The sequence below is a fragment of the Pocillopora damicornis genome, chromosome 2 (assembly GCF_964200805.1).
Source record: "Pocillopora damicornis chromosome 2, jaPocDami1.2, whole genome shotgun sequence".
NCBI lineage: Eukaryota > Metazoa > Cnidaria > Anthozoa > Scleractinia > Pocilloporidae > Pocillopora > Pocillopora damicornis.
Genome location: NC_142671.1, coordinates 11,298,863 through 11,326,817, shown reverse-complemented (window position 1 = coordinate 11,326,817; position 27,955 = coordinate 11,298,863). Strand labels below are relative to the sequence as shown.

General features: G+C 37.1%; 4 protein-coding genes across 4 annotated transcripts; 3 read left to right on the top strand and 1 right to left on the bottom strand.

Annotated features, from left to right (window-relative positions):
• Positions 1 to 90: 90 nt before the first annotated feature.
• On the top strand, positions 91 to 1,921 carry LOC113668312 (large ribosomal subunit protein uL14m). Its single transcript, XM_027184198.2, has 3 exons — positions 91 to 216; positions 662 to 725; positions 1,453 to 1,921. Exons 1-3 carry the CDS (start codon positions 154 to 156, stop codon positions 1,872 to 1,874), a joined length of 549 nt encoding a protein of 182 aa, XP_027039999.2. The 5' UTR covers positions 91 to 153; the 3' UTR covers positions 1,875 to 1,921.
• Positions 1,922 to 2,246: 325 nt separating this feature from the next.
• Positions 2,247 to 3,746, bottom strand: LOC113668313 (cytochrome c oxidase subunit 7C, mitochondrial). The gene is made up of 2 exons (XM_027184200.2): positions 3,628 to 3,746; positions 2,247 to 2,603 (listed from the first exon to the last, which is right to left on the bottom strand). The coding sequence occupies exons 1-2, from the start codon at positions 3,733 to 3,735 to the stop codon at positions 2,478 to 2,480; spliced, it is 234 nt and encodes a 77-aa protein (XP_027040001.1). The 5' UTR covers positions 3,736 to 3,746; the 3' UTR covers positions 2,247 to 2,477.
• Positions 3,747 to 3,776: 30 nt separating this feature from the next.
• On the top strand, positions 3,777 to 9,529 carry LOC113668316 (uncharacterized). The gene is made up of 11 exons (XM_027184203.2): positions 3,777 to 3,884; positions 4,249 to 4,282; positions 5,010 to 5,115; positions 5,585 to 5,670; positions 6,044 to 6,130; positions 6,865 to 7,013; positions 7,411 to 7,504; positions 7,586 to 7,679; positions 8,066 to 8,158; positions 8,331 to 8,409; positions 9,374 to 9,529. The coding sequence occupies exons 1-11, from the start codon at positions 3,882 to 3,884 to the stop codon at positions 9,461 to 9,463; spliced, it is 915 nt and encodes a 304-aa protein (XP_027040004.1). The 5' UTR covers positions 3,777 to 3,881; the 3' UTR covers positions 9,464 to 9,529.
• Positions 9,530 to 16,254: 6,725 nt separating this feature from the next.
• On the top strand, positions 16,255 to 18,143 carry LOC149049881 (uncharacterized). The gene is made up of 2 exons (XM_089195282.1): positions 16,255 to 16,677; positions 17,343 to 18,143. The coding sequence occupies exons 1-2, from the start codon at positions 16,288 to 16,290 to the stop codon at positions 17,796 to 17,798; spliced, it is 846 nt and encodes a 281-aa protein (XP_089051408.1). The 5' UTR covers positions 16,255 to 16,287; the 3' UTR covers positions 17,799 to 18,143.
• The last annotated feature ends 9,812 nt before the right edge of the window (positions 18,144 to 27,955 follow it).

Sequence of the window (27,955 nt, the reverse complement as noted above, 5' to 3'; positions counted from 1 at the left end):
TTTCAGAATCTTTTATAAGCTGTGAGAAGAATTGATTTTGAAACATTTGAAGTTAGGACGCAAAATGTAGCATACATAACAATTTACTCCAAACTCGAAAACTCGAGAGCAAGTCCCAGTTTCCTGTAACCCACGCTAACGCCAACAGGCAACATGGCAGCGTTCTTTAAATTTACCTCTAAAATCATTTCCTCAAACGGGCAGCTGAAGTCTCTGGTGAGAACATTTGTTATTCTAAACGTCGGAACGATCGATAGAGAAATTTTTCATTGCTATGATCATGAATGGCTATTGTTCTTTCTATCTCTCTTTTCTTAACATGTGAAATCGTAATCTGGATAAAATTTCCGCACAGCCCCATACTATTGTAAAACAAATCTGTTTTCCCAGTGGTGATGTATTGTTTTTGTCATTGTTTTCTCTATCCAAGAACTGAATGCATAATGTAGTATGGGGCTGTGAGGAAATTTTACCAAGTTAGCCATTGGAAAAATGTTTTAAGGTGGGCAATATTGCATTGCATCTTTCCATATTAGATGAAACTTTCAAATGTTTTTCTGCTTGTATCTGTTAGTCTACAAAACTTAAGGAGCACATTGTTCCTTAGACATAATTATATGTTGAAATGTGGCCTGACCTTTTCTACTCCACAATTTAACAGTTTTTCCAAGGCTCATCTCCACTGTTTGCTCAAACAAAACAAATTTGGAATACACACTTGCTTGGTAGGTACAGATTTTTTTACTAGAGTAGAGAAACCTCAACTCAATTTTCCTGCTATAATAAAACTGTAACCATGAAATTCATAATATCAAGCTGTGGGTATTTTGTTACAAATTGATGTTACTGGTGCTCTGGGGGAAAAAAGAGCCCACAAAGACAAAGATTAATGAGACTGCTAGCATTAGGGACATATGGTTTGTGGTTTTCTGGTGTTCTCTCATATCTTGACCTTTAGTACAGTATTTTTTACCACTCCAGCAACACTCCCCAGACAAACAAACAAATAAACAAATACTTTATTTATTGAGAGTGAAATACATTATTACCAGTAGCCTGGTAATTTTCATAATGGCCCCAGCAAAAACAGAACACAAAAACAAAAACATATCACATACAAGAATCATACTAATTCTACCAATTATTACACCTCTAACTAAATTATTAAAATTTATTACAAAAATCAAAAAGTCTTACTAATCATAAAATGTTCCAGTGAAGAGTTTTCTTTGATAAAATCATTCTGTAGCATTTTTCTGAAATTTGAGTGGAAAATTATGTTTCTGTATGAGTTACCTAGATTATTCCATAGACAACATGCACTTGAGAGGGAAGACCTGAGCCCTGAGTTTCTAAGATAAGCATATGTAGACCTAACAAGAGTAGAAAAGTCATGTTGTGATTTTTTAACTTTCATTGACAGTTATGTATTGTTTATGTGTCAACTTTCAGGAACAAATCTGTTGTCAGGATGCAACTCAGTTACTCCGTCACCATTCCTTCTTGGCTCAATTCAAAAAAGAAATATTACCTTACTTACCACATTCAAAGTTGTTGATAATAGTACTCTTGGGAAAAGTGTGAAGAAGAATCGCAAACCTTACTTAATAGGATTTTATAGAAAAAGGAAGACTGCTGACCCTGGGGATGTGATAAGAGTTGCTGTGGCTGGAAAGACCAATAAAGCAGTTGTCATTGGCACAAGGAAAACAAAGCATCACACAATTCCAAGATATGACAACAACTGTATTGTACTTGTGGATGACAACCTTGCCCCCCTTGGAACACGAGTAAAAGCACCAATTCCAACAATTTTAAGAAAGAGACAAGAAAAATTGTCAAAAGTGCTGGCTCTTGCCACAAGATTTATTTGATGCTGTAAACATGAGTGTGTTAATATTAAAAGTGTGTTCTTGGTAAAGGAAGCTGGTACAAGTATTAGTTCTTTGTAAAACATGCCAAAAAAACATGGCTATGGCCTTTTTTTTTAAAGAGATGATAATCTTGGCACCCACTAGGGAATACTCAATGCTCAACATAAGGGTGTAATTCACTGATTTCTTCAAGGTGAATAAGTCACATTTTATGGCTATAAATGTATTTTTTTTAATTTTGCGTAGAGGGAGAAAATAAACCCCCATTTTGTGTAAGAAAAAGATGGAACAGCCTGTTTTCGAACTTGTGTCTAAATGTCCCCACTGCACAGTATTACTTTCAAAGGCTAGAAAATATTGTTCACAAACATATAAACTCCAAAGTAGCCTGTTTATTCAATTCAAGTTACATCTTTTAAATGATACTTAATGAAGCATAAAACCAGTATAAACCACTAATCAGTGAACAATTATGAGTTTAGACATTACTAGGTTACAATATTACAACATTGAAAAAAAACCATATATCAAGAGGAAAGGTTCACATTTAATAATGCCAACAGATGTTCACTCCATTCCAGGTCTTTGCCTTGTTCTTGAACATCAATCACCTTTCTGCTTCGCCATTTGGAATCTCACACAGATGAAAGGAAGAGTAAAGCATGTTCCTAGATAGAGGATCATGGTTGCCAGAAGCCTAGGCTTGTTCTTTACTTGGAAAGGCATATTCTAGAAACATGAATAATGACAAACTGCATATCACAATACAAGTACTCAGTCATTAGTATGGGTTATAGTTTGGTGGTGCTATCCTACACCACTATTTACTTTGAGCGATGGACTCTTGAAAACTGGTTTACTAACTTACAACAGACTCCCTTCAACAGGTGTCAACTATTAATGACACTACACAAACAACTTATTCGCAACACTGACATCACAAACAAGTTGAACAGAATACCCTAACTTTACCAAATGATCATATCTACTACCAACAACATCACAACTAAACTACACTCACCTAGATGATCTGACTCCACTATCATATTCTTACAAGTGAAAACCCTAGAGTAGTTAACCCTTTAACTCCCATGAGTGACCAAGACAAAATTTCTCCTGACGATATCAATACAATATCAACCAGATAAGGGATGAGAATATAGAAAAATATCAATTTGGGAATAATATGTTGATCCAATACTAAATTCTCTGAACTAACATTACAAGAATTGTATGGTTGAGGGTAAGGAGATTACAAATTTAATCTGAGAGTTAAAGGGTTAATTAACTGTGCAGGTGAATATATCAGTGCGTCTCTCATTTATTTCATTCCTTTGGGAACACAATTGAGTCAATCACTCCGATATGATATGACTTAAATCGGTTCAAAGTCATTACGAAGAAAACCTCCGTAGCGCTTGGTTAATCGTCGGTAACATCGACTGATCTTCAACCCAGATCAGCTTCAGTAAATATCAATTGAAAAGCTAAAATATCAGGATTTCACGCAAGAATCCGGCGTTAAGAAGAAGTGGCGTCTGGGTGTAAAACAACTTACAAAACGTATGAACCACAAAAACTAAAATTTGGAAGAAGACTGTTATGAATAGCACCACTGTTACAACTATATCAACGTTGATCACAATATAAGCTCGAGTTACACATCCGTCGAAATTTTGTAGTTCAATGATGGGAAAACGAATCAAATTACTCACAAGAGGCTACATTATAATTACAATTATGGCATACTCACATCTCCTGGTGCATTCGAAAAGTCTCCACGGTAACGCTGTAAAGCCGTACAGCGCGTACGGATGGCAGATCGGCCAAGCACAGTCAAAGTTCTCCCGGCAAACGACATCTTTGTAGATTGTGAGACAGCGCTACACTGCGCATGTATTCACAGAGCGTGCCTAGCAGCAGTAAACGCTGGCCTGAGCCGATTCAAGATGGCTGCCTGATAGACGGACACGATTTCCTCTTGAAATTTCCCGTCTTCTTTAAACCATGGTGGGTAAAATACTCCTAGATTTATTTGACGTTCAATTTTGCATGCATCTGTTGCATTTATGAGGTTTTTTCCTGAAATACATGTAAATTTGATGCTTATATTCTAGATGTACAATCAATTTGATTTCGTTTTTAATGAGCGTAAAACTTTGTTGACTTATAATTACATATATATATATATAACTTTTATCATGTTCACGAACTAAATAAGTGAGTTGCTGATGCAAATTTCGTAAGGTAATATAATTATGACAGAGCCAAAGTTTTTGAGTACTGTTTAACCTGCATTGTTAACTTGGAACGTTTCATGTACGCTGATTTGAGAGACTTCTTCATCCATGACACCGTTCTTTTCTTTGTCTAGTCTCAATACAGTGTCTGCTACAAGCAAGAGCAAGGTATTCATTCCTGTGTAGTAGTTTGTCATAGTATGTTAAAATTTCTTCAAAAATAAAGAGAGGATTGGAAAAGTAAGAGTTATTTAAGTAATATTTTGACTACAATTCTACTCCAATACCCTTAATATTAACAGAATTATGCCTTTTTCTTAAATTGAAATCAAAATATTTAAAGGTGTATGTGCCTGTGGTTTCCTGTTGCATCATTTATATACTTATACTGCTTTGGACCTTGATGTGATCTTATCATTTTATCAGCAATCTTAAATAGACATGAAAGGAAACATATTTTAGTGTTATCTGTCTGTGGCTGCCTCCTGTACTTTTCATATTAATCATGAACCTATTTAGTACTTTACTTGGTAAACTTATCCTTTGTTGCACTTGTCATGGTCAATTTTACCATGAATAGGTGTTTTCAAAGAGTTTCCATAATCTTTTTAAACAGTTCCTTATGATTTAGTGGGTAAAATTTCATTAGATATTGTTTTGGTGAAAATATCTTTTGTTACATTTATCTTGGTCAATTTTACAATGATGGAGTGTTGTTCATGAGTTTTCTATAATCTTTTTTAAAAATTTCTAAGGATTTAATGGATAAGATTTTAGTAGAAAATATTTGTCTGATGTGACTTAACAGTTCTGGTTAATAACAGAATCCAGTTTTTGTTTAGCACCCTCAGAGTAGACTCGTGTAATGTGTAACATGGAATTTATTTTTCTCTAGCTCATGAGGACAGTATCTGGACAGTTGCATGGGGAACTAGTGATAAAGATGGAATAGAGAATATTATAAGTGGTGCTGTTGATGATATGGTAAAATGCTGGAGATGGTAAGGAAATGTTCATTGAATGTGTCTTCATTTAACCTGTTCAGAGCTAAACCTTTTTTTTTCTAATTTAGGTCTTTAGTCAACAATAATGATTGTTTAATTTTTTTGGTCCATTTTACCCTCCAGAATTGTAAGATTTTTTATCAGAATTAATGTAATTACATGACTGTAACATTTTTCTCATAGGTAAAATTGCTTTAGTTTAATTTAAGAAAATTACCTTGATTAGCAGAAGACAAAAATGATACTGTTGACATCTCTGATCTCATCAGAAACACTCAAGCAGTTGATAAATTAATCGGATTGCATTGCTTGTAATATTTTACAAAGGTCTAAAACTGACCTTGATATGAAATGAATTTGTTCTGTTTACCAAGTAAATCAACTCAGCATCTTTAAAATTATCATGCAGCAGTAAAGGTACCAATTGTTTGACACTGATAATACTGATGTTAAATTGTGTTTTTAGGAATGAAGAAAAGCTGGAACCTAGATTTAATTTTGAAGGTCATCAACTTGGTGTGGTGTCAGTGGATATTAATTTAACTGGGACAAGTATCCTAACTCAATACTACAGTAGCTTCAACTTATGTAAATAACAACCTTGTGTCTTGATATTCTAAGGAAGGTTTTAGGATTTTTCATCTCATAAGAAAATAGTGGTAATTATTATTATTTATTAAAATATTTATTATTAGCCATTTATTAAGTCAAATCAACTCATTAGTGAACTGAGGTTTAAAACTTGGAACATGTATTAGTATAATACTAAAGGCCTCTTTCTGTAGTACTGTAAAGTTTTTTGCATGTATGTTATTCTCTAAATGACTGAGGATTTTGCTGTGCTAAAATGTTTAAGAGCATGTCTAAGAGCTGATTGATAGACTGCTGAAATTGACAAGTCCTTGACGAGAGTACCAACTGATAGTTGCTGCATCAAGTTCATTAGACAGTCATATCAGAATATGGGATTTAGAATCTGGGAAACAACTGAAAGCCATTGATTGTGGTCCAGGTACAATGCTGCAACCTTCTTTGTGTTAACTTTAAGTTCTGTACATGATGGTCATATCTTCAAATTACACACTTAATCAGACTTTATGTAATAGAGAGAATGACTGATGATCCCTCCTACTTTGCTGCCACATTGGTTAAGTAAGATAAGACTTGCCATATAATTGGTGGATGTATAAGGAGTAATAGGTAAAAGAGCTTGGCTATCAGTTTAAGCTTAAGCCAATTGCACTTGATAAATTTTCTGTTACTGATTTAGGAAGTATTTAAAATATTTTGAAGTGAGAAGGTTGGAACCCAAGGTCTAATAAGTTGTGTTTTTTGTCAAAAAACAGTATTTTGTGAGTAAATCATTGTGTATTTCATCATAGTGAAAATTATATTTTATGAGCTATCAGTCTTTCATACAGAGGTTTAGTTTGAGTGTTTTAATTTAACCAAAACCACAACACAAGTGATCATAAACTAGTAATGGCCCATAGGAATGAAAAAGGACATTGCAAGGCACCTTGGAGAGGTTGAAAAGAAAACAAGCATATTGCACAAAGGCACAATTGGTTGATAGTTTACATTTGATTGGTCATGAGGGCAGCACAAATTTTTGATAAAAAACCATTTCCAGAGAGAAGTTAATGAAATTAATTTCAATCAATCACGACTCAATAGGGAATTTTTCCTTTCTGCAATCAATAACAAATTAAAGGATAAGATTTATTGTTATTTTTTCCTTCACAGTGGACACATGGACAGTGGCATTTTCTCCAGACTCTAAACTTATAGCAACTGGTAGCCATGCTGGAAAAATAAACTTGATAGGTGTGGAAAGTGGTAAAAAAGAAAGTGCCCTGGATACAAGAGGAAAATTCACCATGAGCATAGCTTATGTATGTTAGTCATACAGATTCTATTAAAATTGTGCTATGTGTTCTCAAATCTATATCTAGTCTATTCCAAAACTTTACCTATTAAGTTTTCTGTCTAATTAGTTATTCCAATACATTATTTCCCAGTCTGCCTGTAAGCAAGAAGTGTTCTTTAAAACTGTAGTTCCTGGAATGCTAGTGGACATTCCAGTGGAAATATTAGCCTACTATAACATAGTAATGATTTTGCACACTAATATTATAAATAACGATACTACTATGAACAATAAATAAATGATAATAATGATGATAATAGTAATAATAATTACCATCATTTTATTATCACTGCTACTTATATTGAAATTGTTATTACTGACATAAATATTTTAATTATTTGTTTTCCAATATTTAATTTCAGAGTCCTGATGGTCACTACATAGCTTGTGGAGCCATTGATGGAATAATCAATATTTTCGACCTAACAACTGGAAAATTACTTCACACTCTAGAAGGTTAGAAATTGAAATGAATTCTTCTTAATAGTCCTCTAACCACTTGGGCAGTGATTTCACATTTTTTCATCAATCTTTCAGGTCATGCCATGCCCATCAGATCTTTGACATTTTCACCTGACTCCCAGCTGTTGATCACAGCTTCAGATGACAATCATATCAAGATGTATGATGTGTACCATTCAAGACTCCTTCTTCCTTGTCAATTATTACTGATTCCCATACTAGGCTCTGCTTTCTGAGCAAGATTTTGCAGATTTATTTCAGCTGCGGGATGAAGATATACATGCATGTACATGTACTTGTACATATACATGTACATGTACATATACTTGTACATATACATATACTTGTACATATACATGCATGTGCATGTACTTGTTGCACCCTTAAAATATTATGCTTTAGCTACTCATTGCAGGATTGGTTGGTGGTTGTAAAAGATATTGTCATTTTGGTTACATCGTTTACATGTCAATGCTTAGATCTGGATGACTCTTTGTGTCCTCTTTTGTTTGTTTTTTGTCTGTTTGTTTGTTTTGGTAATTTCACGTTCTACAGACAACATGCTAATTTAGCCGGGACTCTGTCAGGACATGGCTCATGGGTTCTTGGCGTTTCATTTTGTCCAGACAACACACACTTTGTCTCGAGGTATTCACCATTTTGTATTGTAATTAAAATAATCCACAAATCGAGTCTATTTAAGAGAAAGAGATTGTCTGGCAATTGTGTTAAACTAAATAAGATTTATTATAAAATTTGCAAAGATTTGTGTGTTTTTAACTGGGTTAAGGAACAACTATTTTCTTCTGCTGCATTTCAGTTCCAGTGACAAGACAGTAAAAGTTTGGGATGCAGGCTCAAGGCAGTGTATTCAGACATTTTATGAACACAATGACCAGGTAATCATAGAATTGAATAATCAGTTTCCTTTAGTGCTGCTGTGGCAACTTAGTTGAATGCATACACATGTATTATAAATTAAGCTCTATTTGTTAAGAGTTCCAAGGCATGTCTGAAATACAAGGGAATTGTCCAGGATTGAATGTTTATGGGACTCATATACCACGTGATAAGCAACAAGAAGTATCCTTATTGATGAAAATCCCACAAAACACCACTTCCATTTGTCATCCATTACATTATTTTTGTTCAGGTGGTATTGGGTCTAAAGCAAGAGAATATAAATCTCTTGATCTAAAAGCATCACCAGACCAAATTTCGGGTGATTTTATTTTTTAGTGATTTTTACCAATTTTCAATCCTTATGTAAAACAGGACAAGGGTCTTCATTCATTGTTCAGTTCAAGATGATAAACGTTTGTCTACTGTTTCGTTAAGAATCCCAATCAGTCTTCCTTTGGCATTATCTGGTAGATGATGTCCACAGACAAGTGTATTAGCATATTTTTGCGCCAGGTAGCTATTATTTTTATATCACGAACTTGCTCGGGAAGTATAGTGCTCTGGTGAATCCATTTTACTTATATGACTGTTTCATACCCTTCCTCTCTCTCTCTGCTGGAGTTTCAAGATTGCACTAAAATTATCTTTTGATAAGACATTTCAGTTGATAAATGTGAATATATGAAAATAACACATGTGAACTGCAGATGAAGACGTGAATATGAAGGTGATCTTTGCAGTAATGAACAGTACTTGAGCAGTAGTGATAATAAGGCCTGAAAAAGAGATTCTAGCCAGAACAGGATTTGAACATGTTTGAATATGTAGCAGGCTAGAATATTTTTTCAAGGCTTATTATCACTGCTGCTCAAGTACTGCTCATTACTGCGAAGACCACTTTCATATTCACATTTTAATTGGTTTGCAAGTCCTTATTATAATTTGATTTTTCTACTGTAGGTTTGGGGAGTGAAGTATAACGCCACAGGCTCCAAGATTGTCTCCGTCTCTGACGACAAGTCCATTATTGTTTATAACTGCCCTCTGTGACCTTTTAATTAATTTTGTTTTCTCTTGTAATATGTAGTGAGGTAAATTCGGTTTTATTTCTTTGGATGAGTGGATTGTCTCAATTTCTCTAGCAGACCAACTGAACAAAGATGTAGTCGATTGGAGAAGAACTAGTCGCGTGCTATTTCGATGCTATTTGTAAAAATTGACTAAATCCGTCGAGAAACAATACTGAAATTGAACTCTCGACTCGTGCTTGATCAGTGCGGCAAATCTGAGTGCCAGCCTGCGTCAAGAAAGTATATATTTTTTGTTTTTGCAGTCATGGCAGCTAAACGTTTTCAATCAGGATAAGTTTGTTCGATATTTAAATTGAAGAGTAGCAAAACGCTTAACGACTGACCCCAAAGGAAACAACACGGTGAGGTTTGACTTCCTTTGGACCGGTCATTAAGTGCTTAGTGCAGTTCCCAGTTGTAGAAGACAAAAGATGCGTAAGATCCGCTCGAGGAGCAGCTTCTAGAGTGCTCTCTAAACCTTTTTAACCGCTTCACGTCACGATGAACCCACAACTGTCGAATGAACAAATTTTTTATTACACGGTAGCTTGAATGTCGTACTATAAAAAATTCGCTGTGTCCAGCGGAAGCCGGACCGGTGTCCAGCAGTCGAAAATATTTGCTAATTTCAGTTCACCATCAGATACGTTTTTAGATAGCTGGACATTTCACGATTTCCACCGAACTGCGAGTTTTGCATAAGCCTAGCCTGTAGAGCGGGCCAAATTGTTATTTTCTTGACAAAAATTATGGCCGCCATCTTCGATATTAATGCCAGCAGAAGGCTTGGAAGAGAAAGAAATTTCTACCAAGGGGGCGGTCATCGGTAAAAATATGGAGAGGGGTGGGGGTAAGAGAGTGAACCCCTCCCCCGCCTCCTACCCTCACCGTCTACTCTAACTCCAAATCAAACATGGCCGGTCGGATAAACGATCATGAGCTTGCAGCGTTAGCCCGCCCTAATAAGACGCCTGAACTGCAGGCTAGCTTAAGCTCGGCGCTCTGTGTTTATTTAGACTGACTTAAAACGAAATCTGTGACTTCGAGGCTTATTGCTAACTTCCGGGCGCGCAATTCATACATACTCCGTGTTCGGCGGTCGAAAGTTTCCTCGATTTCAAGTTTTACTGCGCAGTTAGTTTCGAACTATACCACGCTAGGCAAAGCTGTTTTTGATTACATTGGACACCACTTATATTATGATTTCCTTATATATAGACGCAAAGGTAGCCATTAAGTCGTTGCGTTGCTAGCTACCTTATAATTTCCCTCTCGCAAAGGTAGCCGTTAAGTCATTGCGTTACTGGCTGCTGTTGTGTTAGCTTACATGAATCATGTACGTACAAGAGGATTCTGGGGTAGAATAAAAGATGGTGTTCTTTGCAAAACACGTGTAGTAGTTTGTCTCACAAACAGCACAACAGCTATCTTAGAGTTTCCTTATACACTGACGCAAATATAGCCGTTAAGTCATTGCGTTACCGGCTATCTTAGAGTTTCCCTATATACCGACGCAAAGGTAGCCGTGAAGTCATTGTGTTATTGCGTTTATCAGAATCATGATTTCCTGTCACACTAACGCAAATGTAATAGCCATTAAGTTATTACGCTGCCACAGGCAGCCCAAACTCCAGCTGCATGTAAGATGATCATCTTGCGTAATGAGCGTCATGGCAAAAATATAAGAGTTTGTATGGAAATGTTAACAACTGCTCTCAGGATGTAAAAATACAGTCAAATTTTCAATAAAAAATACCTCGCCTTACCTCCACAGTACATCACTTGTTGTCTAACTGCCTACTTTGTTGAAACGAGGCCATTATAGCGAGTTGTCCATTTATTTACTTATTTATTTATTTATTTATTCATTTACTCATTTATTTATACACGGTAAAAAATTCATCAGGTACAATAAATTCTAATACAGTGACTAACATCCTAAAACCTAAAAATCCTAATCCTAACATTATATTAACTTACAATATGCTATGTAAAAAAAAAACTGATTTCTGTGAATGCCGTGTTTAAAAATTTTTATAGAGAAGGCGTTTAAATTGATTTAATCAACCAGACTCTCTAATGCTGCAAGGCAAGCTGTTCCAAAGGGTTGCGCCGCTGTAACTAAAACTATTTTTCAAGTAATTAGTTCTTGGACAGGGGACGACAAGTTTGCTTACCGAGTCCCTCAGAGAATAGTTTGATTCATTTCGCTTTATAAATTTAGACGTGAGATATTCGGGAACCAGCCTGTTTAAAGACTTTAAAACCATTAAGGCGTTCTGAATTTGACGTTGAGATTTCAAGTCTTTCCAGCTGAGTTTGTGAAACAAAGAATCGACATCTACGTCATATTTTGATGAAGTTATTACTCATGCAGCACGGTTTTGTAGTTTTTGTAGCTTGTTAGATAATGTTTTGCTACAGTTACCCCAGACTAGGCTGCAGTAATTAAAGTGAGATTGAACTAGTGAGTTGTATTTATTGAGCAGGGTGGATTGAGGCACAAATGGCTTAACTCGCTTTATGACTCCAATTGCAGAAGCAATCATTTTACACAGTTTATCAGTGTGGGAATGCCACGTTAAATTTTCATCGATTTATATTCCAAGTGATTTCACAGAGGAAACTTGGTCAATCGGTTTTGTGTATCAGATAGAGTACTTAATCTTTGCCTGGAGCCGATCAACATATATTCAGTTTTTGTAGTTTTTTTACCGTTCAAGGTAAGTCTGTTAGACACAAGCCATTTGCTTAGCTTTTCAAGGTCGTGAGATAGACTAGACTGAGTCAAATGCAAATCAGAACCAGCATAAGTAATGTGGGTGTCATCAGCATTCATTCTAGGTATGCTGAACGAAAGACAGTTAGGCAAATCGTTGATATAACTGATTAGAAATAAAAGAGGACCAAGGATCGTTCCCTGTGGCACACCACATTTAAGAGTGGTGAAGTCAGAGAGACAACCGTTAGCAGAGCACCGTTGTGTACGATTTGTCAAATACGATTCAAACCAATCAAGAGTTTTACCTTGAATTCCACACCGATTCATTTCAGTTGGTAAAATCTCATGATCAACAGTACATGTCGAATGCCTTTTTGAAGTCGAGAAACACTACGGCATTGACGTAGCCACGATCGATATTAAACGCCCAACCGTCAGACGGTGTCTTTTAGAAGTGCAGTAACAGTTGAGTGTAGAGACCGGAAATCAGATTGTTGTTTAGAGCTGATTTCTTCACTATTTAAGAAATTGTATAACTGATCGTACACAATCCTCTCGAACACTTTGGCGACTACGGAAATGACTGAGATAGGTCGGTAGTTGTTTAAGTCAGATGACTGGCCCTGTTTAAACAACGGAATCACTCTGGCACATTTCCAGTCGTCAGGAAATCTACCAGACACAGGGATTTATTAAATAGATCGCATAACGGGCCTGAAATAATATCAGCACACTCACGAATAAACCTAGCAGAGATAATATATAGATTTTTGGATTGAATAAAACTATTTTGATAATAGGATGCCTTAGTGGTTTTCACTTTATGGTTGATTCGATTTCGGAGCTTTCTGTAATTGCCCCAGTCTTGAGGATTCTTTATTTTTATCGCTTTCCTTTTAGCAGTATCGCGACAGCGCATACCTTTCTTCAAGGCTGAATCAATCTGGGGTGTTTTGCCATTTAGAAGTTTAGTTCGAAAAGGAGCATGAGAGTTAACAACGCGCAAAGTCGTTTTTTCCAGTTAGACAATGCCATATTTGGATCTTCTGATTCATTGAACGACCAGTCTTGTTGAGAGATTTCATTTCGAAAATTTTCACCATCAAAATTTCGAAAATTTCTGTAAGAGATGGAAGAGTGTCCCTTAGATGGTAAGTCAGAAGATATTTCCCGGTAAACATAGACGAGGCTATGATCGCTGATGGCAATATGGGAGACATCGGAACAGCATATGGATAATTTGCATAGATCAAATCAATTAGTGTAGATGAGGATTCTGTAACACGCGTTGGCTTACTATTGGCGTCTCTAGGTTTACTACTCCTAAGAGGAGTAGTAAATAAAACACTGCACTCTTACGAGAACAATGGAACGTCTCTCGGTTTTCTTCGTGTTGTTTTTATTCGATCCTTGTTCGATATTTAGTTGCTCGAAAGATCCCCCTTAAAGTAAAATATTATTTGTATTGTATGGAATGTGAAGGTTTTTTTCGTGTTGTTTTTATTCCTTGTTCGATATTTAGTTGCTCGAAAGATCTTCCTTAAAGTAAAATATTATTTGTATTGTATGGAATGTTAAGGTTTTTTTTCGTGTTGTTTTTATTCCTTGTTCGATATTTAGTTGCTCGAAAGATCTTCCTTAAAGTAAAATATTATTTGTATTGTATGGAATGTTAAGGTTTTGTTTCGTGTTGTTTTTATTCCTTGTTCGATATTTTTATTCCTTTTTCGATATTTTACTTTAGATCTCCCTTAAAGTAACCTCTTCATCGTTATGTTAAGGGCTTCGGGTTTGTAAAGTGAACTTGAAGCACGCACCTTTTTAGCTTTTCTTTTCTTGTTCCCTTCGGCCAGTGAAAGTAAATTCCATGAGGGCTGTGATCTGTATGCATGTGCTATTGTATGGAATGTTAAGGCATTAAGAGCCCTGTTCGATAACTGATCTTGGGCCTTGCACTCGAGACTCGTCTTTTTGGTATGTTTGTACCCATGGTCTAGAAGGGGTCGTTTGCAGTTCAATTGGAAACTCATTTGCGGTCGCAGAACGCGGAACCATTTGCGTAGCTGTACTCGATCTCCTTATCTTTTTCAACTTAATGGCACTCATTCAAACCACAAATGAAAAACAGAAAAAAGAAATTTACATTACAACATCCGAAGGAAACCTACACAAAATCAGTTTCCGTTCACGTGAAGCAGATAAATGACGCACAGTCTCAGTTCCTTGTTATGGTTATTTAAACCGCACTAATCAGTCTTGAATCACCAGATAGTTGAAGCCTCAAAGAGTTACAAGCAGATAAGCGTTCTCGTTTGATTAGTTGTCTCTGTTTGCTTAACGGTGCCGACTACCCAAATCAGTGAAATATTTTTTTGGTGGCAAAAGTATTCAGATTTTCAGTTTGATTTCGGTCAATTCGCCACCACTACAAACTCGCTACCACTGAGAGTCAAATCGCCTCCGTTTCTGTCAACTTCGCTGTATTTGTGCGCACTTTTTGTTGCAATTTACTACTACTTCCTAGCCTTAATTTGATGTGAGTTTCTTATGATTTGATAAACATCGGCGAAGATCACCTGACGAAAGTCACTTGACGAAAATTACTCTGGTTTCTCTTTACGCAAACTGATCACGATACTACGGTGGCCCATAGTGAACACGCTATCCACTTTTCAAATCAATGTTATCGGGCGATGAAATCAAAATATCGCGCACTGAATTTAAAAATTTGTTTACGCTTAGAGTGCGTATATCGAGTTCTGGATGCACGCGGGAAGTTTGGAGAGCACGAAAAATGCGTAAGAGTAGCTCGAGGCGCAACCGAGAGCAACTCTGGCTTTTTGAGTACTCTCCAAACTTCCCGCGTGCATCCACAACTTGATATACGCACAGCTAAAAGCATGAGCAAATTATTTTATAACAGAGCGACAACAAGGATCTGCGCGAAGAAGAAAATATTTGTCGCATTTAGATTTTTTGCAGCCTTGATTGTTTTGGTTTTGATAAATTCCCAATTAACAACTGTGTACTTTATTCCCCAGGTTGAACAATTCTAAAAACAGCAATAAAAACGGAAATTTTACCTTTAAATTCTGTTAATGACCAATTGGTGACTTTTTTGTTCCCAGCGAATGTCTTTCGGCCAAAATTTGCTGCAGCTGGTCTTCCGACAAATTTGCGAAACGTGCGACTTGCGAGTTTTTTTCGGCTTTATTTTTGTTGCTTGTTGGATCAGGAAAAGGAAAAGGAAAACTGCACTGCAGCTTAACAGGACGGAAACTCTGAAGCCAGGCAAAAAAAAATGCTCACGTCATCTTATTTACGCACGGGAGTGCGTAAATAAAGATTTTGTTCATAGTGGCTCAATAGGACTTATATAGGGCAAGCACGCGCGCTATGTTATATGAAAAATTATCGCGCGATAAGTGGGAAATTGTTGAGTCGCACGTGATCGGCTGTCACACGTGTTGTTTCTGTGGACGAGACGATAATGGCTGCAACAGTTGAGGAGGTATATTTTGAGGTCAATAGTTCGTTTTATTTTCGTGAAAAGATCATTGAGCAGTACTTTACAATACTTCTACGACACATGGCTCTGTTAATCAGTGCAGTAAACCTTGATTTTGCGAAATCTTACGAGACACTTTCAGAGATGGCTGTCAGTATCTGAGAACAAGCGTAGATTATCCAATCTTTCTAATTCTATTGCAGGTTTGTAAATGTCTCGATGTCACCTCTGCATCGCCAACCCCGTTAAGAAAGAACTTTCCAACTTTTGCGGCCGTTTTCGTCTCGTCCACGGAAACAACGTGCGTGACAGCCCATCACGTGCGACCAAACAATTTTCCCATTTATCGCACGATAATTTTTCATGCTCTTACCGAAACAATAATAACGAGGGCCTGCTCACAGGCTAAGAGAGGAAAATTTTTTAAATCAGCGCACAAATTATATGTAAATAGATGTGCGACATATAATCTAAATAACAGTATACATGAAGTAACTAAATTTTTTTCGTTGATGTGAGCTTCTTTTTTCTGTTTTAGATAGGATTGGTTAAAAGTTTTAAGTGGCTGCGAAAGATGTCCGAAAAATTCGACGCCGAATTGTTGTCCAAATTTCTGGATCAGTTGCAAAAAATGATAGATTTACGAGAGGAAATGATTAAGTGGCTACAAGACTTTATTGAGGAAGTCAAAACGCAAGAAAGAGGAGTAAATGGAGCAAAGACAGGTGGAGCGGTGCTGGGTGTGGTATCTTTTTTTGGCCTCTTCACTCCAGCTGCACCCCTTGCTCTTGCTGGCTTAGTCGCAACCGGAGCCACTGGTGTTGCTACTACGATTGGCGACTTTATTGCCAACAAGGTAAAAGGAGGAAATCTTAAAGCTAAAGTCGAAGAAATGAAAGCCGAAGATTCTGAGTTGGAAAAGTTGCAAAAGGAGCTCAATGCACAAGCTGAAATACTTGCACAGGTAATTAAGATAATGCTACCGTGAAGTTAAGTTTAAAGATAACACCGAGGTTAGCAAATAATTTAACACTTTGGGTCTCCTGGCCTTATGAAGATCGCATCTCAAACAGGATATGATTTAGCAAAAAGAAGACAAAATGTTTAAAAGCCAAAAAGATGGTTATTAAAGGAAGTAGACAAATTATTCTCAATGGTGAGACTAAAGAGTTGATGGTTAACGCATATTCACCAAAGTGGAGGTGGCTAGCTGGCTAGTTTACAATTATTTACCGAAGTGAAGGTGAATAGTGGGAGATATTTACCGAGCCGCTAAGTGGCGAGGTAATTATCCACCATTTTCACAAAGACTGAGGGGAATAATTGTTTTAGTATTTTCCACACAGAAACCGAAAAAATCTAGTTTATTTCTATCAATATACCGAAATATGGTCGGAAATGAAACTCTTAACGCGCGATTTTGTCTCATCAGCTGCTTGGAGGTGAATAGGGTTAGGCAATCAGTGGGCGCATAAAGCACTACTCACTTGTGTGGTATATACCAATGGTGGATATCTACCAAGCCGCGAAGCGGCGAGGCAAATATCCACTACTAGCTACCGAAACTTAGGTGGATGGCTGTTTTAGCATATGCTAAAACATTGAGAAAATGTTGATTTTTTTGCTTAGAGATTGGATATCTCCAAAGACGATGCAATCCTTTTCCTTTTGGTTGGTGTTCCCAAAATGGCTGCTCAAGCTGGTGTTCAAGTCGTGCGAGGTTTCGTCGATATTGTCAAAATTCTTCCATACTTATATGCCATAAAAGATGCCATGAAACTGGGGGCCTCATTACCACAAGCATTGGCGCTGAGTAACACAGTGTTTCAGGGCGGTAGATTAACAGTTATGGCCGGCGCAGAGGGTGCAGCAATGGCTGGAACAACACTGGCAGTCACCGCATTTACAAAAGCCCTTGGTGGTTTGGGTGCCGTGATTGGGATTGCTGATGCCATTATCAGTTGGAGCAGCACAAATCCGAACCGAAAATCAGCCGAGGATTTGTTGCCAAAGCTAGAGGAAAACCTGAAGTCCCTCGAAGGAACCAAAGTGAAGTTTGAAAAAATGAAGATGATGGAGACTTGAACAATCGAATGCTTTGTTTCAACCAAACAATTTCGAACAGTCACGATAAGTTTAAGCTCCTGATTAGCTGTGTGACTGCTTTGTTTTTGTTCCTTAGCTTTTTATGCGATGATCAAACATCTTCGACCCTGAGACTAGCTAGGTCATTTATTATCAGCAAGCGTAATGTGGAATATCTGAGACAAACGCCGTACTTATACGTTATGAGGGTTTGTATTGATTTTCATTATGAAAATGTACGAGTTGGAGAATTTTCTTTAATTCCGTTTTACCGATGTACTCAACTTCAACAGAGATTGCTTTTTAAAATGATAGATTGCTGTTAAAATAAATATTTCACAAAAACTGCCAAAACAATTCTTACAATTGCTTACGCACTCATGATTTCACATGTTGTCTGTCTCTCGATGAAAGTTGCCGATTGAGTTCTTTCTCACAAAATACAATGACAACCAATGATCCTCACTACTATTAGGTATCAAAATGGCGCTCAAAAGGATCTTAAGAAGGTTTCAAGGTACCATTAGTATAAGTGTTGCTTTCCGTTCTTAGGCAGGCACTCATTTCTTGCACGTCTAGCACTAAATGCTTCTCAACCGCTATACCAAGAAAACGGTTAAAAAGGAAGGGTTTTATCAGTCGTCTATGCCGATTTCTGCACCCACGCTCGAAAGTCCAGCTTAAGAAACACTCTATGATGGCCAATTTACATTTTCAACTCAGTTGATAAAACCAAATTATCTTGTACTTAGATTTTTAATTTTAAGTACCACTTGAAAACGGTTGTTTGTGCCTTAAAAGCAAATTGTACCTAGCATATATATATATTGGTGATCATTTCCGTTCGTACCGAAAACCATAAAAAAAATCCATTTCTAAATTGATGTCCCTCCATAAGCTACCCCGAATTCATAGCACATCCTTTGATATTAGGCTTATATATTATCACTCTAAAATGAGCACAAACAATTATTCAGATAATTGCAATTGTTTGATGACAAAAGCCAACTTATGCAACACCTGCCCATTCAAAAGGTGCACCATGATATTTCATATAGCATTTAACAAGTATCAAAGACAAAATATCAAGTCCAATGGAATTTAAAAAGGTTCTCATGCACAAAAAATTCTCGTTATCTCATCAGGGGAAGGAAGGCGAGGACGATTACGCTAGACGTGGCGAAGGACAGTCGAAGTAGAGCTTAAGGAGAGAAGGCTGAGAACCTGAACTTTGTTCTTCAATACCTATGTCACTTGCCTGTCGACTCCGTTTGACTCTTTAAATGACACTTGAACTTATGACCATCCCTGTATTCCGTAATTGCGCTTTAAATGCTCGTTAAAAGCAAAAGGATGTGAGCTGCTGTTCAATTTTGACGAATTCACCCTTAACGCTGAGGGTTTAACGGTAAGTCAGAATTATCATCGAACAGCTCAGAAGTATCAATGAAATGATTGACAATTACGTTTAACCCACTTACGTTCGTTAAAAAGCAAAACTTCTCAGCCATGGAGAATATATTTCTGTGCTCCTTCTCGACACCTGAGTTCCTGTATAATCAAGTAAGTTTGCCTAAGCGATGACCAATTCTTACCGAATATTCTTCAGGAATCTTTCTGCGACAGGCCAATATGACATCTCATGTTTGAATTCCTTGGATATTTCTTTTTTCATTTTTGCTTGTCAGAACTCATCGTTGCTTACATTTTATTAGCTACCGGCAGCGTAATGAGTTTATTAACAGCCCTTGTTGGTAACACAATCGTTATAATCGCTCTTTGGCGCAGTAAATCGATGTACTCCGCTACAAAAGCGCTCTTTAACGGTCTTGCCTTCTCCGATCTCGCGACAGAACTGACTCAGCCCTTATTTGTTGCCTATATGTTGGGTGTTGCTTGGGACAACGCATGGCTTTACTGCACCGTAGCTTTGCCGTTCAGTCTGACGGCTCTTTTCTTTATTATGGTGTCTGTATGGACGCTGAGCATTATCGCTGTGGATAGATATCTCGCTCTTCATCTTCTCACGAGATACAAGACAGTGGTTACTATCAAACTTATTGTTGCTGCTTTAGTGTTGGGCTGGCTCATCAGTGCTTTTTGTATGGTCTCCAGACTTTTTAATGCTAAATTTAGACAAATAGTCAGTGATATTGTGGTTTTCATCTGTATTGTCATTTCCCTGTATTGTTACAGGAGGAACTATCTAACTTTACGACAGCAAAAACTTCATGTACAAGCACTGCACGCGCTCGTTTCAAATGGAACATTATCGCAAATCCCTAAAAAGCATGTTTCTGATATTCTGTTTATTTTTGTTTACTTACATTCCATTTTTCTGTATCTTAGTTTTCGTTACAATCTAAGGTTTTGGTAGCACATCGCTTTTATACTAGATGTATCAACATTGATCGTTATGGCAAATTCCTCCTTAAATCCTGTGGTGTATTGCATGCGAGTTCGAGATCTGAAGGTAGAGCCATTACGCGTAATCCATAGTATTTTCTTCTAATTTGGTGTAAAAAGGAGGTAGGTCCTCTCCCTTGATCTGAACTAAATTTGATGTTGTTGCATTGTTAATGCTTCAAGACAGATCAAGTCTCCGTGAAAGTGGTGCGGTCAGTTTCGCTTGAGGAACATATTTCGCTCATTTCTTGTATGTTGCAAGATGTTCAAAGACATTCAAAACCTCAATGTGATCCTGAACCTGATCCTTATACTCATCCTAGTATCCTCATCCTGATCCTAGTCCATGTCATCGTCCTTGTCTGCATCCCCGTCCGCATCTTCATCCGCGTCTTCGTCCTCCTTTCCAGCTTGAAGACTGCTAATGATATACATGAAAATAGAATTAAACTGTTCTTGGCAATATGGCAAGGTGAATTTCAAACCTGACAGTTATAACCAAGATTGACCGTCAAAGAATTAATACACCATAGAGTAGGCATCAGAAAGTGTTCTCTTAAGGAAAACTCCACTGAAACACATCTTCTTGTGTCAATTATAAAGTATACGAAACACAGTCGGATATGGAGTTTTATAATTCATCAAATGCTTTCCATCGTATGGGATGGTCTTCACCAGTCTCGTACCCAGACCTTCCATTGCCAAGCGGGTGTAAGTTCCTACAGCTACGCGGTAGGAATGATCCGAGAGCCAGTATAGGTATAAGCGTCTAACATGACCGAGTACAAGCCTCAGTTAGGACGGGAATTTTCCAGTGATATTGTCTTGATGATAAATCCAAACTTTTAAACCTTTTGTTAAAAAAAAGCGAGGATTCTCGTTCAAGTTTCAATTTTAAGGTGAAAAAGTTTGTGCAGATTGTAACGAAACAACACCGAAAAGTCAACAATCCACGCAGTAAAAGTTTTGATAGGAAGCTTTCTGTGAACATAGTACCCTGCGCACCTCATGCAATAGTCGCAGAATTGTAAAAACAAATCGTCCTCTTTTAATAGGCTCGAAGAAAAAAATTAGTCGTGTGATCGTCCTTAGATATTATCTCTTCCTAGAGACGCGCTTTTTCCTTGCTCTTAAAAAACCGAGAGAAAAGTTGATATCCAAGAAACAAATATCCGAGCATATCTTTTCGCGAAGGAGAGGCTAGTGCTCATATATCAAATACACACTAAAAACACTCGTGTTCAGTCCTGGACATTAGTGGAGATTTTTCTATTCTTTTGTTAAGGTTTTCAACGTTTCAATACGTCAACTTTTCGAACCTGGGTAATACTGCTTGCTCGCTGAAGCAGCACCACTGTTCGTGTCATTACCCACACCTACCTTGTCAGGCAAATCGTAAACACGGTTTTATCTTCTCTTTCTTTCCTTTATTGTTTGTTTTTAGTCGCGGTTTTCTTCACCGTCAAGAAAACGTATTATTTGATGAATATTTACCCCTTCAATCGCCGAGGTACATCGGGGCGACTCTTTCTTGCAAAAGAACAAGTTTTAAGAGTCGTGTATGCCAATTTCAGCAACCGCTAATCATGCATATTTACTAAGCTTCTTGATTAGAAGTGGAAAAAAGATTGATTTTACCGTTAGGACAAGTCGCTCTTGGTATATAATATATCAAGTTTTTCTTTTCCACTCACACTGAAAACCAAACCAAAAATCAATATCTAAATTTCTCTAAATGAGCTATCCCGTGAGTATATGCATACGTAAAAGCAGAATTCAAAGCACTTCCTTTAATATCATACTTGTACATTTTCACTCTAAAATAAACATGACAACAGCCATTTAAATACCTGTTTGATGATAATTGCCAACTTCTGCAACTCCTGCCTATTCCAAAGGTCCATTATGATATTCCAGATAATTAAATTGAACCGATTAAAGAACAAATTACTTATTCCAATTGAGTTTCAAAAAGCTTAACCTAGTTCACCAAACTTCTTAAGCAGGGAAGGGAAGGCAATAATGATTACGTCAGCATTAGTTGGGGAAAGTCGAAAAGAGCTTAATTATGGAGCGGGAACTGAGAACTTTGACCGTTCACTCTTTATTTCATATGTCATAAGGGAGTTTGGACATGACTTTTGCTGAACAGCTGAACTGAACTTAGATTTTGCTCCATAAAACTCGAGTCCCATGGATGAATGTTACAGTAACGTGATTGTTTGCCCTCTTTTTAGCGTTTTCTCCATCTTGAAGGAAACGTATAAATACATGCGTATTTATTCATAGAAAGTCCGAAGTAAATCGATCGAGACGAAATATTTCTCGCATGCTTGCGGCATCTTTTGTTAATTTGTTTATATCAAGTAAACTCTATTTCAACAAAGATTGTTGTTAAAATTCGGAAAGTCCTTCCCATGATCAGTTGAAAGCAAGTATTTCTTTTCAATGATACTTCACAAAAACTGCCCAAAAAAACTCTTAAAATTGTTAACCCACTCATGATTTCACACGTTACTTGTCTCACGATGAAAGATGCCGATCGAGTTCTTTCCCATAAAATTCAATTACAACCAATGATCCTCACTACTCTTAAGTATCAAAATGGCGCTCAAAAGGCTCTAAAGAAGGTTTTAAGGTACCATTAGTATAAGCGTTTCTTTCCGTTCTGAGGCAGGCACTCGTTTCTTTCACCTTTTACATAAAATACTTCGCAACCGCTTTACCAAGAAAATAGTTAAAAAGGAAAGGTTTTAACAGTCATCTATGCCGATTTCAGCACCCACGCTCGAAACTCCAGCTTTACAAACACTCTATGATGGCCAATTTACATTTTCAACTCAGTTGATAAAACCAAATTATCTTGCACTTAGATTGTTAATTACAAGTACCACTTAAAAAAGGTTGTTTGTGCCTTGCATACAACTCGTACCTAGCATATATATTATGGTGGTCATTTCCGTTCGCACCGAAAACCATAACAAAAACCCATCCCGAAATTAATGTCCTTAAATAAGCTATCCTGAATTCAAAGCACATCTTTTGACATCAGGATTGTATATTATCACTCTAAAATAAACATGAACAACCGTTCAGATATTTGTTTGATGACAAAAGCCAACTTATGCAACACCTGCCCATTGAAAAAGGTGCACCACGATATTCCAGATAACATTTAACGGGTATTAAAGACAAAATATCGATTCCAATAGAATTTAAAAATTACTCGTGCACAAAAAATTCTCGTAATCTTATCAGGGGGAAGAAAAGCGAGGACGATTGCGCTAGACGTGGCGAAGGACAGTCGAAGTAGAGCTTAAGGAGAGAAAGCTGAGAAGCTGAACTTTGTTCTTCACTACCTAAGTTACTTGCCTGTCGAGTTCCTTTGACTCTTTCAATGACACTTGAACTTATGACCATCCCTGTATTCTGTAATTGCGCTTTAAATGCTCGTTAAAAGCAAAAGGATGTGAGCTGCTGTTCAATTTTGACCAACTCGCCCTTAACACTGAGGGTTTAAGAGTAAGTCAGAATTATATCGAACAGCTCAGAAGTATCCATTAGGAAAAAATGTATCTGAATCAATGAAATGGTTGACAACAATGTTTAACCCACTCACGTTCGTTAAAAAGCAAAACCTCTCCGCCATGGAGAATATCTTTCTGTGTTGCTTCTCGACACCTGAGTTCCTGTATAATCGAGTAAATTTGCGTAAGTGATGATCAATTCTTCGCGAATATTCTTCAGGAATCTTTCTGCTACAGGCCAATTTGACATCTCTTGTTCGAATTCCATGGATATTTCCTTTTTCATTTTTGCTCGCCAGAACTCATCGTTTGCTTACATTTTATTAGCCATCAAAAGCGTAATGTGTTCACTAACAGCCGTTGTTGGTAACACAATCGTTATAATCGCTCTTTGGCGCAGTAAATCGATGTACTCCGTTACAAAAGCGCTCTTTTACAGTCTTGCCATCTCCGATCTCGCGACAGGACTGACTCAGCCCTTATTTGTCGCATATCTGTTGGGTGTTGCTTGGGACAACGCATGGCTTTACTGCACCGTAGCTTTGCCGTTCAGTCTAACAGCTCTTTTCTTTAGTATGGTGTCTCTATGGACGCTGAGCACTATCGCTGTGGATGGATATCTCGCTCTTCATCTCCTCACGAGATACAAAACAGTGGTTACTGTCAAACTTATTGTTGCTGCTTTAGTTTTGGGCTGGCTCATCAGTGCCTTTTGTACGGTCTCCATATTTTTTAGTTTTAATTTGCAAAGATAGTCGGTGATATTGTTATTTTCATCTGTATTGTAACTTCCCTGTATTGTTACAAGAGGAACTACATAACTTTACGACAGCAAAAACTTCATGTACAAGCATTGCGCTCATTTCAGGTGGAACATTATCGTAAATCTCTAAAAAGCATGTTTATAATATTCTGTTTATTTTTGTTAACTTACATTCCATTTTTCTGTATTTTGATTTTCGTTACAATCGAAGTTTTTGGTAGCACATCGCTTTTTATACTAGATGTATCAACATTGATCGTTATGGCAAACTCCTCCTTAAACCCTGTGTTGTATTGTATGCGAGTTCAAGATCTGAAGGTAGAGGCAAGACGCGTCATTCATAGAATTTTCTTCTGTTTGCCAGTAATTTGGTGTAAAAAGGAGGTAGGTCCTCTCCCTTGATCTTAACTCAATTTGATGTTGTTGCATTGCTAATAATTGAAGACAGATCTAGTCTCCGTGAACGTGGTCCGGCCAGTTTCGCTTGAGAAACGTATTTCGCTCATTTCTTGTGTGTTGGAAGACATTCAAATACTTATCTTAAAACCTTAATCTGATCCTAGTCCTTGTTTTCGTCCCTGTCCGCGCCCCTATCTCCGCATCTTCGTCTGCGTCTTCGTCCTCCTATCCAGCCCGAAGACTGCTAATGATATATATGAAAATGGAATTAAACTTTTCTTAGCAAAATGCCAAGGCGAATTTGAAACCTGACAGATATAGCCAACATTGACCGTCAAAGAAACGAATTTACCATAGAGTAGGCATCAGAAAGTGTTCTCTTAAGGAAAACTCCACTGAAACACATCTTTTTGTGTCAGTTATAAAGTATACGAAACACAGACGGATATGAAGTCATATAATTCATTAAATGCTTTCTTTCGTATGGGATGGTCTACTTTAGTCTCGTATCCAGACCTTCCACGGCCAAGTGGGTGTAAGTTCCTTCAGCTACGCGGTATGAATGATCCGAGAGCTAGTATAGGTATAAACGTCTCACATGACCGAGTACAAGCCTCAGTTAGGACGGGAATTTTCCAGTGATATTGTCTTAATGATAAATCCAAACTTTTAAACCTTTTGTTCAAAAAAATGAGGGATCTCGTTCAAATTTCAATTTCAAGGCGAAAAAGTTTGTTCAGATTGTAACGAAACAACACCAAAAAGTCAACAATCCACGCAGTAAAAGTTTTGATAGGAAGAAGCTTTCTGTGAACATTTTGCTCTGTGCACCTCATACAATAATCGAAGGATTGTAAAAACAAATCATGCACTTTTAATTGGCTCGAAAACAAAATTGTCTTGTGATCGTCCTTGGATGGTATCTGTTCTTAGAGACACATCTTTTTTCGCTCTCTAAAAATCGAGGGCTTCTCGAAAAAGTTGATATCCAAGACACAAATATCCGAGCATATTTTTTCGCAAAGGAGAGGCTAGTACTCATATATCAAATACACACTAAAAACACTCGTGTTCAGCCCTGGACATAAGTGGAGATTTTTCTATTCTTTTATTAAGGTTTTCAACGCTCAAATACGTCGACTTTTCGAGCCTGGGCAATATTGCATGCTCGCTGAAGCAGCACCACTGTTCGTGTCAATGCCCACACCTACCTTGTCAGGCAAGTCGTTAACACGGTTTCATCTTCTATTTATTTCCTTTATTGTTTGTTTTTAGTCACGGTTTTCTTCACCGTCAAGGAAACGTATTATTTGATGAATGTTTACCCCTTCAATCGCCGAGGTACATCGGGGCGACTCTTTCTTGCAAAAGAACAGGTTTTAAGAGTCGTGTATGCCAATTTCAGCACCAGCTAATCATACGTATTTACTAAGCTTCTTAATTACAAGTGGAAAAAAGGTTGATTTTACCGTTAGGACAAGTCGCTCTTGGTATATAGTATATTAAGTTTTTCATTTCCACTTGCACTGAAAACCATACCAAAAATCAATATCTAAATTTCTGTAGAGGAGCTATCCCGTGAGTATATGCATACGTAAAAGCCACGTGAGGCAAATCCCGAATTCAAGGCAAATCCTTTAATATCATACTTGTACATTTTCACTCTAAAATAAACATGACAACAGCCATTTAAGAGCCTTTTGAGCGCCATGTTGATACCTAAGAGTAGCGAGGATCATTGGTTGTAATTGAATATTATGCGAAAGAACTCAATCGACAACTTTCATTGTGAGACAAGTAATGTATGAAATCATGAGTGGGTTAGCAATTTTAAGAGGTTTTGGCTGTTTTTGTGAAGTATTCATTGAAAAGAAATATTTGCTTTCAAATGACCATGGGATGGACTTTCCGAATTTTAAGAGCAATCTTTGTTGAAATAGAGTTTACTTGATATAAACAAATTGGCAGAAGATGCTCCAAGCATGCCAGAAAGATTTCGTCTCGATCGATTTACTTCGGCGATTCTATGAGTAAATACGCATAAATTTATAAGTTTCCTTCAAGATGGAGAAAACGCTAAAAAGAGGGCAAACAATCACGTTATTGTAACATTTATCCCTGGGACTGGAGTTTTATGGAGCGAAGTCTAAGTTTACTTCAGCTGTTCAGCAGACTTCATGTCCAAACTCCCTCATGTAATATGAAGTAACGAGTGAACGGTCAAAGTTCTCAGTTCCCGCTCCATAATTAAGCTCTTTTCGACTTTCCCTGACTAAAGGTGACGTAATCATTATTGCCTTCCCTTCCCTGCTTAAGAATAAAATTACGAATTTTGTTGAACTAAGTTAAACTTTTTGAAACTCATTTGGAATTGTTAATCTGTTCTTTAATCGATTTAATTATCTGGAATATCATAATGGACCTTTTGAATAGGCAGGAGTTGCAGAAGTTGGCAATTCTCATCAAACAAGTATTTAAGAAGGTTTTAAGGTAACATTAGTATAGGCGTTGCTTTCCGTTCTGAGGCAGGCACTCGTTTCTTGCACGTCTGACATAAAATGCTTCGCAAACGCTTTACCAAGAAAACAGTTAGGAAAGCTATAAACAGTCATCTATGCCGATTTCAGCACCCACGCTCGAAACTCCAGCTTTAGAAACACTCTATGATGGCCAATTTACATTTTCATCTCAGTTGATAAAACCAAATTATCTTGTATTTAGATTGTCAAGTACAAGTACCTCTTGAAAAAGATTGATTGTGCCTTACATACAAATCGTACCTAGTATATATTATGGTGATCATTTTCGTTCGCACCGAAAACCACAATAAAAGCTCATCCCGAAATTAATGTCCTTAAATAAGCTATCCTGAATTCAAAGTACATCTTTTGATATGAGGCTTGTATATTATCACTCTAAAATAAACATGAACAACTGTTCAGATACTTGTTTGATGACAAAAGCCAACTTATGCAACACCTGCCCATTCATAGAGTGTACAATAATATTCCAGATAACATTGTATCAAAAACAAAGTATCGATTCCAATTAAATTTAAAAAG